Below are 17,895 nucleotides of genomic sequence, written 5' to 3'. Positions count from 1 at the left end.
GGTGGAATGTTAATGAAAGATGGAAAGAGGTTTATATAGGATAATAATTCCTATATCCCTCTTAGAATATACCAAATATTTTATGGGTAAAATTTAGAGGAAAAGGAAATTGAGTTGGAGAATAAGACGCTATACAAGTGAATGATAGAAATAAGTGGTTAAGATAGAAAAAATAATAAGTTTGTGAATTATATTAAAAGAAAGAGGGTCAAACCATTATCAATACTAAATAAAAATGCAAAATAATTAGAACAAATTAAAATAAAAAATTATACAACTTTAAGAGTTAAGAGGGACCCATACAATAACTTTGGAGGAAATTTCAAAGTTTCAAATATTTTTATGTATCGTTGCTTAGTCGTTCATAAGATCCTAAAATCATAATGAGTCAACATCAAGAAAACTAAGCTTGTAAGTAATTTATAGTATATGTACAATTAGAGACCATTAAATCAAAGGGTAATGTTGAATAACGATCTACTTATGTTTGACAAATATATTGTGAAATCTTGCGGATGCAAGCATAAGCTTAATTCTTTGCAATCCAAAAAATAATCATACATTCTACTAAAATAATAAAAGAATATGCCATATATCACTTTTATATATTATATTTTTCCGTCTAAATTTATTATTAGTAATTGAATATGGAAACTTTGATATTTAATTAAATTTTATTTCTTAATGGATAATAATAGTAAGAAAATAAAGTCAATTTTCAAACTTGGATTTTTCAAATACACTTTTTGAAGAAAAAAATAATTTTGGTAATTTTAATTTTAGTAAATTTAAATGACTAAAATTATTAATGATACCTTATTTACGATACAAAAACAATCATCATATATTCTACTAAAACAATAAAAGAATACGCTACATGTCACTTTTATATATCACGTTTTCCCGCCTAAATTTGTTATTAGTAATTGAATATGAAAACTTTGATATTTAATTAAACTTTATTTCTTAATGAATAATAATAGTAAGAAAAAAGTTTAATTTTCGAACTTGGATTTTTTAAATACACTTTATGAAGAAAAAAATAATTTTGGTAATTTTGATTTTTAGTAAATTTAAAAGACTAAAATTATTAATTATACCTTATTTACGATACAAAAATAATTTTGAATTAAAAGTAGTTGTTAACAAAAAGTAACCTTATAATTAAAAACTCTTTAATTGTGTACTAATATTCAGAATAATGTCAAAATATATGTCAACTTAATTTTTCAGCTAACTTTAATATTTGAAAAATAATAACTAAAATCTTATCTAGAATAATTTTACACTCATAATTATGATAAAGGAAATTATATTTAGAGCATGTCATTAGTAAAGCGTTGTGTATGGGTGCACCATATATTCATTTCATAGAAGAAAGTTTGATATAATATTTACCTAATAATTTAACCTTTGATTAATAAACCTTAAATTAATATGTTTACTCAGACTAATCAGTTTACTTAGAAAAGAAAATTTTTCATTAGTAGAAATTATTTTTCATTAGTATTAAAAATTATTTTAATCATTGAAATAAATTCATTTATTTATGGTCTTTTTAGTTAGTAAAATAGTTATAATAAATTAAAATTATTAATTTAGAAAATAAACAATTATATTCAATAAATATTTTTATATAAATTAACAAACTAATATATTTGTACATGCCAGGGAACATATACTAGAATATAATATCCTCAACTTTGCCACCTTTGGAAAGTTGGAGTTTATGAATGTTTCCGGCTTGTGGTATGTATAGAATGATCACCATCTCATTAAGTCAAAAAATATAAGTAATCAAAAAGAATTTTTTGGAGACATTATTAATTATAACTAGCTACATAAACGTTACAATGCGTGAAATATAATAAATAATTATACTCCATATATTAAAAGAAAAATTTACTTTTAAAAATCCTAATTTTAAGTGGTTCACTTTTAAAATTTTCACCTTTTAATTATTTTTTAAACGTCTGACCTTTGCCTCAGATTTTCTTTTAAAGGACTTCTCTGTAATTGATTTTTCCAAAAAAAAAAGAAAAAATTTGAATATACCGCATCTAGGGTTGAAAGATCGATTTATGAATTGGTTTTAACATAAAACCAAATCAAACTAAATTTAATTTGGTTTTTGAATTTTCAATCCAAATTCAAACCAAAAATTTGATCACAATCCAAATCACATCAAATCAAATTAATTCGATTTAAACTTTATTTTAAAGTCAAATCCAAACCAAACCAAATCTATTCCTTAAAAACAAATTGAATTTGAAAACAAAATAATAAATTTAAAAATTTAAAAGTCATAATAGGAATGAAAAAATGAAACTTGATGTAACAACCCAAAATTAACCAGCTAATTAAACAAGATTAATTTAAACTAATGCGAAAACTTAACACTTACATCGAGCTATTACATTGATAATATAATCAATTACTCAATTATATTATTTACTAGACATCTATCAAGAATTTAAATATCAGAGTTTACAATTTTTGAAAGATGTAAAGAAATTACATTATAAGAATCATTTGAAATGCTTTAAAATATATAAATTTCAGTAGAAAATTCGACAGAAGTCTGTTTGTAAATTGAATAAACCAAAATTTTTCTTTTGACTTAAAGTCACCCTGCAAGTTCAAAACTAACATTTCAAAATAACAACTAGTTAGTGGCATAAGCGCAGAACATTTTAAAGTCACATCACCTCATCGGGTGGAATCTTTTCTCCAAAAATCCAAAATAGATACTAAAGTAATTTTAAATAAAGATTTGTTTTACTTACATTCTTTTATATGACAAGTTGAGATTACTAAATTGATTACTAATCTTTACGCTTTCAACTGTCGTTGACTTCATCAATCTCAATCTTCTTAAAATCTGTCCCCCACCAGGACAGGTTCAAAGAAGAAAAGAACATAGTCAGCTTATGCTGAGTACACATTTTACATAGCTTAAATCCTTTCACAACCCAACCAAAATACTTATTATATATAACATATAGCGGAAAAGAAATTTTATAACTATATTTACACAAAATGATTGGGCACTGCTTTCTGACTGTACAATGACGCTAACCTTCAGGTAGGTCATGTATCGACATGTAGTATTCGCTAAACAGATTAAGCTAGATACCATACTATAATCTGAATACATTTGCAGGTAGGAGTTATTAATCATATCAATCATATCCTACAAAACATTTATTTTTGCAAACACAACACTATATAAATACATTAAAAAAAACATTTTTCTCTATTTTTTATTTTCTGTTTTTATAAATCAAATATCTTTCCACTTTCTTTGCCGAAATATTTTCTTTCAAGATTAGAAATCATCATTCAATGGATAGAACTTTCTTTTCTGTTTTTTGTACTAAATTTTTTCTTTTAAAGTCTTTAAATCATAAATCTATGGAATGGAATGAACTTTCTTTTCCATTGGGCTAGCTAGGCCCTCAAGGTAACTATTAGACAAAGATCCCTAGTGTGCACACCCCACATACGGCCAAACCGTAGCAGAAGATCTAAGTCCGAGGTACTGATCAACGTACCCCCAACTATTATATCGTGTCGAGATAATCCCGACGAGGTTCCAATTCCTTGAGACACCATAGAGGTAATCCCAACCGTTTCAAAATATTGAATTATCTATATCTTTTCTGTAACTATTCTATGATTTTCAAGGTTCAAAAATAATAACTTTCTATATTAAGAAGAAGATCTCCCTATATTCAAACCATTCTCAGATGAAGTGAAATACATTTCTTTGTAATCCCTTTTTATAACTATTAAAGATTTGAGTAAGAAATCTACCCTTTTCAATACAGCAAGATGACTATCTTAGTCAATATGACTTCTTAATGAAGTCAAATTAAAATCTTTAATATAATCATATATGTGCTAAATAACTACAATTGATTAGACTTAACTGGCTAATAAGCTTTATTTAAATTTGGTTTTCTGAAATGATAAGTTTTTATTCAAACATTAGTACAACTAATCCTATATCTTATTTACTTAAAGCACCAACTTCCTTTTATCTCAAGCATCTCCTTTTATTAGTTCTTGATTCAATGTTCTTCTAATCTTTCTTATATTTAATATATAATCAATAATATTATATACATACTCGTAAACAAAATGATACTGATGAACAATGTAGGCATAACCTTTATTTATTTAATTTAGTCACTTTAGCACATAATTTGTATTCAGTTCTACAATTTATGACTAAATTCATAGTTTATTTCACAATACTAACCGATAATCAACTCATTGTTCAAATTAAATAAAAACCAACTCATATACGAACAAACAAATAATTTATAAATCCAAACTAGCCACCCAAACTCATTGTCTTAACTTACCAATTTAATCACCTAATGCTTAATTCTTAACTAACAAAGATCAATACATAACTCAACTAAACAAATCACCTCATAACCTCAACTAACGAAATCAACCTATAAAAACCTAAACAGAAAATGCTAATCGTCATAGACATAATAAATCAACTCATAGTACTTGATTTATAATTATTTATTTAGTCATCAATCCTTATCCATATTAGTAGGGATGCAGGCGGGGCGGGTCTAATAGGAGACCCGCCCCATCCCCGCCCCATCGGGGCGGGGATGGGTACCGGTTTGATGGGTCATGGGGCGGGTACGGGTATAAAATTCATACCCACCGCGGGGATGGGGATGGGGATGGGTTTTAGGTGATACCCGCCCCATCCCCGCCCCGCCCCGCCTCACGAAATGTACAAATTTTAAGAATTGGAATACCCTAAATTATTTTTCAAATTTCTGTATTTTTTAAACCTTGAATTATTTTCAAATTTTTTTAAAAACTTTGGGTTGGGCCTTTGAAAACTTTTAAAAATTATTTTCACTGCTTCAAAAATCAAAAACCCTAAATTAATTGAATGCTGGCCGTCATTTCTCATTTGCTTCATTTGCTTCACTGCTTCATTTGCTTCACTGCTGGTCTTTTCTCCAATCGTCATCTTCTCCAGTCACTGCTGGTCTGTTCAATCTTGCTGCATAATTTCTGATTTTCTCCAGTCAATCTTCTTCAATCGTCATCTTCTTCAATCGTCTCGGTCTTTTCTCCAGTCAATCATCACTTCTTCAATCTTGAAACCATCAATAGGTAAGTTTCTGATTTTCTTGATTTTCTCCAGTCAATCGTCTCGGTCTCGGTCTGTATTTGTTTACCATGCGTCCATGCCAGATGATTTTCTCCAGTCATAAAGTTAATTTCGCAATCTTTACTCAAATGAAAAAATAAGGAAGAAGAACAAGAAGAAATCAAAACCCTAATTTTTCACTTAAAACAACCACAATCAAACCCGAAATGACAAAAAAAAAAAAAAAAAAAAAAAAAAAAAAAAAAAAACTATGAAATCAACAAGGTGTAAATTCTCGTATTCTCTATGTACATGTTCCTGTGGCTCGCCGGTTTAGGCATTGGGGATGAGTCCAGCGGTCAACAAAGGGCTTTTATCTACAGGTGCTTCTTCGTCTTCGTCTTCATCACCGCCGAGAAACAGTGTTGAGTAGAGCATGGTTTTTAATTGAAAATTGGGGTTAAGTAGAATTGAAGTGGGAATGGTAAAATGAAACAGAAAATACAGAAGGAATGGCAAGCTGAAGAGGCAGTGGGTAGGGGAAATGAAGGTCTGGAGCAGGATGAGTGAAATGAGTAAAGAGAAATAGGCAGAGGTGAACTGAAGAAGGTTAAGATTTAATGTGTAAAACTGTAAATACCTAAATATTTTATAAAGAGTATTCCAGTGTTGCAAATATTTTATAGTATTAGTAAGAGGATAGTAAGGATATTACTTTTGGTTTGTGGAATGTTAAGATTTAATGTGTAAATACCTAAATATCTACTAGAAATTCTTTTGTCTTCATGAAATTTTTATTTTCTACTATTACATCATGAATATTCAATTAGTCATAGTATTATTAATTTTCCCTTTCCTGCGATGTATAACTCATACCATTACATATAAGAAGACAAGCTCCTCTTCAATTAGTCAATCTGAATCATATAAGTTTCATATCTCATAATGCTTATATTCTTGGTAATGACAAATATGGCTTTTCATACTCATTAATCATTCTTACTTGTTAGATAAATATGGCTTCAAACCCATCAACTACTGCAAGTTGTACTCCTATTAGCGTCGATGAGTATGAAAGTCCAGCACATGTTGTTTCCGATCCTAACGTGTTACCTATAACAAGTAAGCACACTTCGGCGGTTTGGAATGATTTCAAGAGAAAGAGAGTTGGTGGGGTAGAGAAGGTTGAGTGCAATCATTGTAATAAGCTACTTTCCGCCGGTGCAAAGGCGGGAACTTCTCATTTGAAGGACCACATTCAAAGTTGTCGAAAGCGAATATGTCAAGATCTTCGGCAAACAAGATTATTCGGTACACAACATAATGTGAATGATAATAGTGATTCTTTGACTTTGGCTCCTTATGAATTCCGTCAAGAAGAGGGAAGAAAGAACTTGGCCGAGATGATTATATTGCATGAGTACCCCATTAGCATGGTTGAACACTATGGCTTCAGGAAGTACTCTAAGACTTTACAACCTGGTTTTAAAGTACCGTGTCGTACCACTACTAGGAAGGATATAATGAAGAGATATGAGGATGAGAAGGACAATATTCTAGCTTTGTTGAGGAAAGTCAAAAGTCGAATTTCATTAACTACGGACATGTGGACTGCAAGTAATCAAAGGAAAGGTTATATGGCAGTCACTTTACTTACCTATTTACTTCTGATGCAATTAATTTTTTTGACTAGGTTTCTTTATGTCCCTGCCCCACATAATGCCGAGGTTCTTGCCGATGCATTAAAACAATGCATTCAATCATGGAACTTGGATTTGAGATTGGCATCTATCACAGTAGATAATTGTACGACTAATGATGCTATGATGAACATCATAAAGGACTCTTTCCCGTATGGTTCTCTACTTTTGGATGGTGAGTTCTTACACATGCGTTGTTGTGCACATATACTTAATCTAATTGTTCAAGATGGATTAAATGCTGTAGTGTATGATGGAGTTAATCGAATAAGGTAAAGTGTTGTGTTCTGGACTGGTTCTGATAAGAGAGTGTAATGAAAACACAGGGATTGGCCCTAGCATCAAACTTGGTTCTGCGAATTTTCTTAGTTGAAACAAAACATAGGCAGCTAAAGGATCTTAGATGAAATAGATTTGGTTTTGTTTGAAATAGTTTCTCTTGAGGAGAAATGAGGCCCAAAGATTGTAGGGGCATTCTGTTTATTAGATAAGCAGCTGTGAGTACACAATCACCCCAGAATTGTTTAGGCAAGTTTGATTGGAATGAGAGAGCTCTGGCAGTTTCAAGAAGATGTTTGTGTTTTCTTTCTACCACTCCATTTTGTTGTGGAGTGTCAGAACAAGCTTTGTAATGTATGATTCCTTTGGTAAGCAAAAAATCTTTCATGGGTCCTTCACAAAGGTCTGGTGCATTATCGGATCTAATACTTTTGATAAGAGCATTAAATTGAGTCTTTACATAAAAATAAAAAGATTTGAATATAGACACAACATTACTTTTGTATTTCATGAGATAAATCCAAGTAGTTCTAGTGAAATCATCAACTATAGTGAGAAACATAGTACAACCATGATGAGTGCAATGCTTATAAGGACCCCAGGTGTCTAAATGAAGAAGCTCAAAAAGAACTATAGTTTTGATATGACTATTGGGGAAAGATAGTCTACTTTGTCTAGCTGCAGGGCAAATCTTACAAAAGGAAGTGTGTTGATAACTAGAAATTCTTAGAGTAGGCAAGACATTCTTTATTACATTGAAAGGTGGATGACCGAGTCTTAGGTGCCATAATTTGGCATTATTGGAATCTGATATAGCTGAATAGCAGGAACGTTGGGAAGGAGCTTGATCTTGAACAGTTGGCTTGGAAAAGACTGGTGTTGATTGACAGTAATATAATCCATGTTTGAGATTACCAAGCTGTATTGGATTTTTCAGAGAAGGGCCCTGTATAGAAAAAGTGTTATTTGAAAAAGGAACAGTGCATGATAGATCTCTACAAAGTTTAGTTACAGAGATAAGATTGAAGTGGAACTTAGGAACGTGCAACACATCTTGCAACATAATTTCAGAATTTAATGGAATATTGCCGTGGTGTTTTATCATAGCTTGAGAGCCATCAGGTAAAGTAATGCTATTTTTAAGATGTAAAGGAAAGGGGTGGAAAGAATCAAAAAGATCAAGGTTGTATGTTATGTGATTGGTAGCACCATTGTCAATTATCCAAATAGCATTATCAGTTGAAAGTAAACATTGCTCACCAGCTAAGAAGCAGGCAGTGTTTGAATCTTCAGCAAAAATTGGAGATGTTTCTTCCTTTTGTTGATTGATCAAATGGAGCAGCATATTATATTGTTCAGTGGTGAAAGAATTGAAACCAGCTGGAGTAGGTTTTAGCTTGTCTGGATCAGGATTTTCCAAATCAGCCAAAGCAGCTACTTTGTTATTTCTCCAATTGGACTTAGCAGCAGAGTTGGAAGGAAAGCCATGTAATCTGTAGCATCTATCTTTAGTGTGGCCGATCTTCTTGCAATGGTCACAAAAATAAGATGATTTTCTTTGAGAGGAGGACTTGTCACTAGAATGAGGAGGTCTGTAAGGAGTTATGCCAGAGTTACTTCTATTTTCAGATGTTCTCCCCTTGTTAGCAAACATGGCATGAGACTCTTCTGGAACATTATCAGAGATAGCTTTGTGTTCTTCTTCCTGTGCCAGGAGCCTGTAAGCATGAGATATTGGAGGCAGTGGATATTGCATAAGGAGATTATCCCTGACATGTGTGAAATTGGGATTGAGCTTCATGAGAAAAGAAATAGTTCTTTGTTCTTCTTAAAGTGTCATGACTTTTTGAGTGATTCTACAGGTGCAATTTGTACAAGTGCATATTGGCAATGGTTGAGTAGCATCTTGTGTATCCCATAGTATTTTCATCTTAGTGTAGAACGAAGAAATGTTATATGTTCCTTGTTGTATGTCGGCAAGTTGCTGTAGAGTTGAATAAATTTGTGTACCAGAAGTCTGTCCAAATCTTTCGTGAAGATTAGACCATATTGCAGAAGCAGAATCGAAATGCAGAACACTTCTGGCGATTATTGGATCTAACACCTTCATGAACCAGGTGATGAGAGTACTATTGCCTCTTTCCCAGGCCGGAAAGACAGAAGAAGAATCAGCAGGTTTAGAAATGTTGCCATTGATGAATCCTAGTTTGTTCTTGGCTGATAAAGCTATCGTAACAGATCTTTTCCAATCAATGAAATTGTTTCCAGTAAAAGGAGTGGAAACGAGTATAAAACTTGCATCGCTAGGATGTAAATAATATGGAGAGGTTGGATTAGTAATAGGATCGATGTTTTGTTGAGTTTCAGAAGAAGAAGACATAATCAATTGAAGCAGAAGAAGAAAATGAAAAAAGAGATGGTGAAAATCAGTTTCAGATATCAAAGAAACAAAGATCAAAGAATTAAGAACTTACGGAAATATGAAATGACTGACGAAGGCGACACGATCGTGAATGAAGAAGAAGATCAATTTATCATCGGGTGAAAAAGGAGATTTAGGGTTTCAGAAAATCAAGAACGGGGAAGAAAGAGGCGAAAGCAAGAAAGATAGCAAGCACGAATTTGCATATACAGATACAAAATTAAGAATGGAAGAGAAGTAAGAATCGAAGAAGGAATCGAAAGGAGAAAAGGAATCAAAGATTCAAGGAAGAACTTACGATTATTGCGGAATTTCAAAGAAAATGATGGATCTTCTTGCTGAATCTGATACCATGTTAAAGCTTACCTCAAAGTTTTGATAATGGGGATGAAAGTTTTATGCAATAGAAAAATGAAGAAGATGATAAAGAAAACAGAGAAAGGAAAATTGCATGTTATTTCAATAATGGGAAAAAATTAAATTGATACATTGCAAATTACATGTATATATATGTATATGTCCTGAATCTAAAAGAGAGTATCTATTTTGTAATAGAATATATTTTGTTGTAGAAAAATAAGAGTAGTTGAGCGGGCGACTTGTTTATGTTGTATTAATATCCTCAACATTTGTGTTCTTACTACTAATACTAATACTACCAATACTACTACTAGTACTACTACTCTTATACAAAGAAAAGGAATAAATTGAGAATTGACCTTAATATTTAAAGAGTATCTTATCTATTTTTCAACTTAAACTTAAATTTATTTCATACTATATTATTTTTATTTTAAATTTTTGGTTATTTACTTTTAAAGCTTTATAAATAAATACAATATAGCTTCACCAAAATAATTCAAAACAAATAAGCCTTTATTCAAATTAATAGTTTACATACTAAGCAAAATCTCTAAATTATTAACTAATATCAACCGTTAATTTTGTTAATTAATTTTAATAATCTCAATTTAAAATGTAAACAAGGAGCTTAAGATTGCACATGTTACACTTGGATTGTTGATTAAGGATTTATCATTGCTTGTGAGAGCGCTTAAGTTTTTTAAATATCGCTTAATAAAGTGAAAGTGACGTCAATTTTAATTTGATTTAGAATTTCGGTCTTTAATAAGCTCAAATCTGAAAAAAAACAAGTTAAAGAAAGTTAACAATTAAATATTTGGTGCGATCCCATCTAAGTTGAGAAAGTTAACCAATTTTTTGTGGCAAAACAAGTTAGAAAGGAATATCCCAAAAAGCTTAGAAAATTTGGACGCTATTGATTTTTCATGGAATAGTTTAAATGGGGTTATTTTAAAAGGAATTTTTCAACTAAAAAAAACTCATTAAATTATTGTTATTATCCAATGATTTGTCAGATTCTCTACCAGATGAGATTGGGCAATGTAGTAAACTCGTAAGATTCAGGACAAGTAACAATAAACTCACTAGGTCAAATTAGAAAGGGTGGTGAGGGGTAGGTTCGAACTGGGTAAAGTTGGCTAGGGGTTGACATTTCAGGGGTGGTTGCAATGGGTTAGTTTTAGAGTTTTATGATTTTAGGAGGTGTTTTTGGTGGTGGCGCGTGCAGTATTTTAGGGGGTGGTTTCAAGGATGGGAAGGGGTGGGGGGCGGGAGTGGTCGACAGGGGGGGAGAGGGGAGGTTTTCAGGGAATGGTGGTTTCAAGGGGTTATTATTTTCTTTTTTTATTTTATTTTTTGTAAAATAAAAAAAAATTGAATTATTAGAGTATCATTACTCATGACCCAATAATATAGTCATCTTACTATTTTATTATTTTTCTCTCTCCTAAAAGTTCTTCTTTTAAAATAATCTTATTAACAATGACCTCTTTTAAAATGTCATTATGTTCTCTCTCTTACTTTTTATCTACCACACCGTATTTTCTCTCTCTTATTATATCTATCATTTTAATAACTATATTTTCATGAACAAGATAAATTTATTTTTATAAAATTTAAGTTAGTTTTTTTTAAAGAATTTATATTATTTGAATTGATTTCTTTTGTGAAAATTTGAAGGATTTTTGTGGGATTTTGTAACAAAAAAAAGGTAGGAAATTAAAATTATGATTTTTGAAAATATTTCAAAAAGTATCAAAATTAATCTCATTTTATAGATCTCGAAAAAATAAAATCATTGATTTTTTTTTAAAATTTATTTTGATAAGAAAACAGCAATTAAGAAAAATAAATGACTTTTTTTTAACCAACTACTAGCTGCCATTTGGAAACACATAGCAGGTTGTTGTATTTGTTGGCTGATTTTTCTACGCCGTCCAATTATATAGCAACACATGGCATATGGTTTGGAATAAAATATACAACCGTTTGCTCGAACAAGTCATATGTTGATCCGATTGCTCCTACCTTTTCCATGACTCACCTAATTTTGGGTCACCATTAATATTATTTTTGCCATAATTTGGTCATATGACCTCTAAAAAGGTCACCAATACAGACTTTGAGAAAAAAAATCGAGGCCAAAGGTCAATGTTTTCAAAAATGATTAAAAGGTGAGATATATAAAATAGAATCACCCAAATGTGACGTTTTTAAAAGTAAATTTTTCTACTTTTAAATTATAAGTAATCTAATAGCTACAAGTAGAAAAAATTATCCAGAATAATCCAATCTTTAACTAATTTTCCTACAATAATCCTACCTTTTGATTAACTATGAATAATCCCATATATAAGAGGTGCTTGCTAAGCATGCACCAAGGTAATAACCTCTTATCTATATAACAAGTCATTTTGTATAAAAAGTATAAAAGTAAAATATAAATTAAATTAAAAAAATTAAAAAGAGAAATCAAGTAAATTTGTTTTTTAATTTTAACTTTTAATTTGTAATATTTTTGATTTTTTATTTTATTTTATTCTTTTAGCAATTAACTTTTAGACTTCGGTCACTATTTAAGCAATAATGTTCTTGGATAAGTGACCCTAAAATTGGAATTATTCATAATTAATCAAAAGTTGAAATTATTGTAGAAAAATTAATAAAAGATTGAATTATTCTAGGTAATTTTTCCTAGTTAATATAGTTATTATTTGTCATCTGTGAGTATATATATATATATATATATATATATATATATATATATATATATATATATATATATATATATATATATATATAATTCACTTGCTTAATAAGAAAACTAATTTATATGACTGCAGTACAAATATAACAGATAGAAAATTAATATTAGGAAAACTTATAAATAATACTATTTACTAATACTTATTTGACTTAAAACACTCCCAAGTATAATTTAACTATGTATATGTCCAAGTATTAAATCTAGGAATGCTTTAAAACATATTGTTTTACTAAGTAATGAAAATGAAAATAAGTAACTAGAATAAAGCATAAAAAAACTAAAACTGATAAATTTCTTTATTTATACGCTAAACTTAACTAAACAAAAATTTGATTAAGATCACGCTTAGCAACAGTCTCGACCAAGACTTAGTCTCGCATGATATTAATGATCTCGGCCAAGACCCCTATAAATCTCACTCGAAATTAATAAATTTTAAAATCCAATTGCTAATTAATAACCTAAGTCTTGACCGAGATTGAGTAGGTCTCGTTTGTGACTTAGACCGAGATTGAGTAGGTCTCGTTAGAGATTGATCAATCTCAGTCGAGATCAACGCCAATCTCGCTCAAAGTTAGTAGTTATCTTTCCAGTGACTTTTGAGCAACTAGTTTCGATCGAGACTATATCGAGATATGTGGAAAACCCCTTTAGAAGCTTTTAAACTTCAAATAATTTCTAATCTTCAAATATGAACTCATAAGCCTCCAAAGGTCGTCCCATAATAAAATTTACTTCAATAAAGCTCAAGTAACTCCAACGAGGATCAGAAAGATAAAGAATAAGGAAGTGAAAACTCTGAAAGCACACCATTATAGCACAAATAGGAACAAAACAACACAAGTACCACCTATTCCCAACCAATTATCATCACTTTCGCCCTCTAAAACATACCATAATGCTTCAATATATCCTCTAAAGGTAGGTGGATAATAAGTGTTATGCTTATCTAGTATCTCCTTCAAGTGATCCTAAAATGTCAATCTTTTCTAGGTTAGTTATTTGCCTTCTAGAGTTACTAAGTGTGTTATAATCACTATCACTATGCTCCGTATTTTCATCATCTCCTATAAGGATATTAATTAGACATTTTGAATAATATTCACATAATTGTAAGCGCTATTTGATATATCCTAAATACTTACTTGATATACACTAAAATCGTATTTGGTATATGGTGAACCCTTACTCGACATAAATTAAACCCCTACTGAACATACTTTGAATCCCTGCTTGACATACTTTTAGCACTCACTTGACATATTGTGAAACCCTATTTAAAATACTCTAAACCTATACATGAGGACCCTAAATCTCCACCTTATATACCTAAATTTCTACTTGTATACCCTAAACCCCTACTTGACATATTGTTTACCCCTAATTAAATTACACTAAGGGCCATTTAGTATAAGTAGTTATATGGAAAAGGAATGGAATCAAAAAAAGTGGTGAAAAGGGAACAATAAAGGTTACATTTATAACTTGTTTGGTTTAGCTATAAGTAATGGAATCAGTAAACACAATACACAATACTCGTCGTTATACTGCATCAAACATTTTTCTCTCTCCTTTCATCACCATTACCGTCGCCATCGCCGCCACGGAGGATATCACTACCACCACCGGCACCATTACCACTGCCATCACCATTGTCTCCTCTATACATTAGCCATTGCTTTTCTCTCTCCTTCATACTATAAAATATAAATCCCAACTTTTAATCTACTTCTCTCTCCTAAAATTACCTAAGATTTTTTATTTATTTTTTCTTTTCTTTTTAGTTATTTGTGGCTTGAGATTAGAAATCAGAAATAAAACTAAAGCAATTTAACAAGATGAATCTATTTAAAAAAGAAAGGAATTTAGATGGTTTCAATCATGGCTTCCCCCAATTTTTTCAACAATCACGTTTTTCAAGGTGAATTTTATTCTACAATTTAGAAATCAATTTAACAAAACCAAAATTGCAGTTGATTGAATTTTATCAATTTCAATAATTAACAAGAGCAAAGAAGCAAAGGACATAGAAGAGAAGAGAGACATGAAAACTAAATGAATTTGAGAAAGAGTTGACGAAATTTGGGCAAAGGCTTTGAGCCATAGAGATGAAGTTAATTAACAGAGAGACTTTGAATTACAGTGAAAATGTGATTTGTTACCACTGCTTTCTGACCAGTAACAAAGTAAGGGTTTGGGTTAACCTTAGAAATGGGAATCTATTACTCAAAAACTATAACAAATACTTAGTAACGAATTCACTTAAGTGTTACCGTTTCTTTGAGCCAAATTTTCAATACCAAACAACCCCTAAACCCCTACATATTCTTAACCCCTATTTCAAAAATTGTCAACTCATACTTGATATACCCCTACTTGAGGTTCCCTAAACCCCTACTTCACATATCCTAAATTCTTGCTTAATATACGTTAAACTCCTATTTGACGTACTCATAACCCATACTTCACAAACTGTCAATCCATACTTAAAATGCACTAAACCCCTACTTGAGGTATCCTAACCCATACTTAACGTACCACAAACGCCTTCTTAACAAACCCTTAAATTCTACTTTATACACTTAGACCCATACTTGACCAAATCTAAACTCGTGTTTGCCATATAATTAATTACTCTAAATCCCTATTTGATATACGCTAAACATCTACTTTCCTTATGTAGACTCCCGCTCTATTCATCATAAACCCATACTTTGTATATTCTTAATACATACTTGATTTATGATAATCGACAAAAACACAGTTTACATACTTTCCTACTATATTCATCTTCAATCTTATTTTGTTCATCAAAATTCAATCATAAGATTATCAAGAGTTAATATTGTTTCAATAACACAAATATATCATAAATTTATTATCAAATTCGTTAAGAAATTGTAAGAAAAAACATACATTATGTTTCGTAAGAAACTCAATAAACATGTGACTTCATTTTGATTTGTTTGATTTTGAGAGGTATGATCAAATTTTAACAATAAATCTTCTATTCGATTTCAGATGAACATCGAAGAATATTTAGGATGCATATTTGAAATTTATTTTTTCCAGAAGAGATTTGGGTGTTGTTTGCATAAGCGCGTAGGTTATAGAACAATAACACAAAATTAGTTAGCATCTTTTCTTTCTTTTTAATTGAATGTTACAAAATTTTTGTGAGATTTCTTAATTGGACCGGCTCAATATATATTTTTTGAAATATTGTAAATAAGCATTAAAAATAATCTAAGTAGGCATTTAAGATATTATGAGTAAGTATTAAGGATACGGTAAGTAGGTATTAAAAATAATATAAGTAGACATTAAGTTTTAATAGGTTGGGCCCGAGAAACTAACTGTAAATGTTATGGGTTGGGCCTACTAAAAGGCTTCTCATAGAGAGACGATCTCTCAGGAGAGCGTCTAATATTTTATTATACAAATTCTCATATAAGACGGTCTCACATTACCATCTTTATTAGGTCGACCAATGTATAGTTATTGTCCTAACACGATCACTTATAACTTTAGAGTAATCACTTGTAGTATTGAAATGATCATTTTTTATAGTTTTAAAATAATTATTTATAATCTTAAGTGATCGCTTATAATCATAAAGTGATTAATTTGAAAAATAAGTTATTTAAATAAATTTGTCTTATAATAAAACGGTCTTATGTAAAACTTGACTTATTTTATAGAATGATTTGCCTATATAAAGTTAAGAAAGAAAAATTTTCCTACATTGGTGCTCATTAAATTTTTTTTCCAAAGAAGTGTTCATGTAGGTGTGGCATGCGCATGGCATCAAGCTACTTTATTTTTGCTTTGGGCCTCCAAACCTCAATGTAAACTAATATAATTGTAAGAATAATTTTTTTAGGGATTGAAAAATGTTTGAAAATATCTTCAATTTGGGATGAAAAAAGTAAAGATCATTCTCTTGCAAATGATACTTGAAGTTGAGTAAACTAACAATGAAAGGCTAAAGTAGAAAAGCTATGATGAATATTTAGATATAATATTATTGTTGATTGTTGATTTATTTTTTGAAAATTTGTTAATGAATAAATTTAACTCTGACTCATCAACTTAAAATAATCCTTAATATTGGTTAACTCAAAATTATCTTTACAATTGGCGTATCCTTCTCATAATAATAATGACCCAAATTTTTTATACATCTTATCAAAATATTTTCGATACTTATAGTGAAAAATTAATTCGGATTATTTTGACATTATCACTCCAATAATATAGATTATTTTGAGTTAATCACCACTATACGATGTGTATACCAATTGTTTTTCGGGTCTCATTTTTAGGTTAGAAGCCTTTAAATTAAATTAAGATAAAGTGCTTATATTCTTTTCCTATATAAAAACTATTTTAGATAATACTTCATCCGTTCTTTTTTATTCTTCCCATTTACTTTTTACACAATTTTCAAAGCAATTTTCGAGGTTCTATATCTTTAAATACGCATTATAAAAAATTATAAAAAAGATAAGATAAAAAAGTATACATCATGGATATATTTTATCATCTATATATGTTTTAAAAATCTTAATTAAATTTCTCTCTCCAAAATAGAATATTCTAAATGGGAAGAACATTAGGATACAGAAGGAATAATTTTTATTGAGCACCAGAAAATGTATTTTTTTTTTCTAATTCTACTTAGGCCTACTAATTTTTGATTTACAATAAGATTTGAAGGCTCTCAACCAATGGGAAAATAGCTTAGTACCTTCATCACATACATAAACACTAGATTGAAAAATATTTGTAAGTGAACACCAATGTAGGAATTTTTTTTTTAAATTCACTTAGGCAAATGATTCTAATTTAGAGTATTATAGTTTAATCAACCAAAACTTCTTTTTTAAATTTTTGAGTACTTGTGAGAGATGGTGTTTTTGAGAGACCATTTCTAATTGGACCGATTTATTATATATTTTTCCAAATATTGTAAGTAGATATTAAGAATGATGTAAGTAGACATTTAAGATATCGAGAGTAGGCATTAAGGATACGATAAGTAAATATAAAAAATAATATAAGTAGATATTAAAAATACGATAAATAAACATTAATCTTTAATGAGTTAGACTTGAGATACATATCTAAACACACAAGCGATTGTATGGACCCACAATAACGCTCCTTGATTTTGAAAAACATAGAAGACCGCGAAATTGACTTTCCGCCTTTCTCTCTCTCTTTCGTC

At 30.1% G+C, this 17,895-nt stretch overlaps 1 protein-coding gene across 1 annotated transcript; it reads right to left on the bottom strand.

Moving 5' to 3' along the window:
* Window positions 1–8,941: 8,941 nt before the first annotated feature.
* LOC130798815 (uncharacterized) lies at window positions 8,942–9,493 on the bottom strand. Its single transcript, XM_057661907.1, has one exon. It carries the CDS (start codon window positions 9,491–9,493, stop codon window positions 8,942–8,944), a length of 552 nt encoding a protein of 183 aa, XP_057517890.1.
* Window positions 9,494–17,895: the final 8,402 nt, after the last annotated feature.

This window comes from Amaranthus tricolor, chromosome 13 (genome assembly GCF_026212465.1).
Source record: "Amaranthus tricolor cultivar Red isolate AtriRed21 chromosome 13, ASM2621246v1, whole genome shotgun sequence".
Classification (NCBI taxonomy): domain Eukaryota; kingdom Viridiplantae; phylum Streptophyta; class Magnoliopsida; order Caryophyllales; family Amaranthaceae; genus Amaranthus; species Amaranthus tricolor.
Note: the sequence above shows the minus strand (reverse complement) of the source record. Positions and strands in the feature narration are given on the sequence as shown.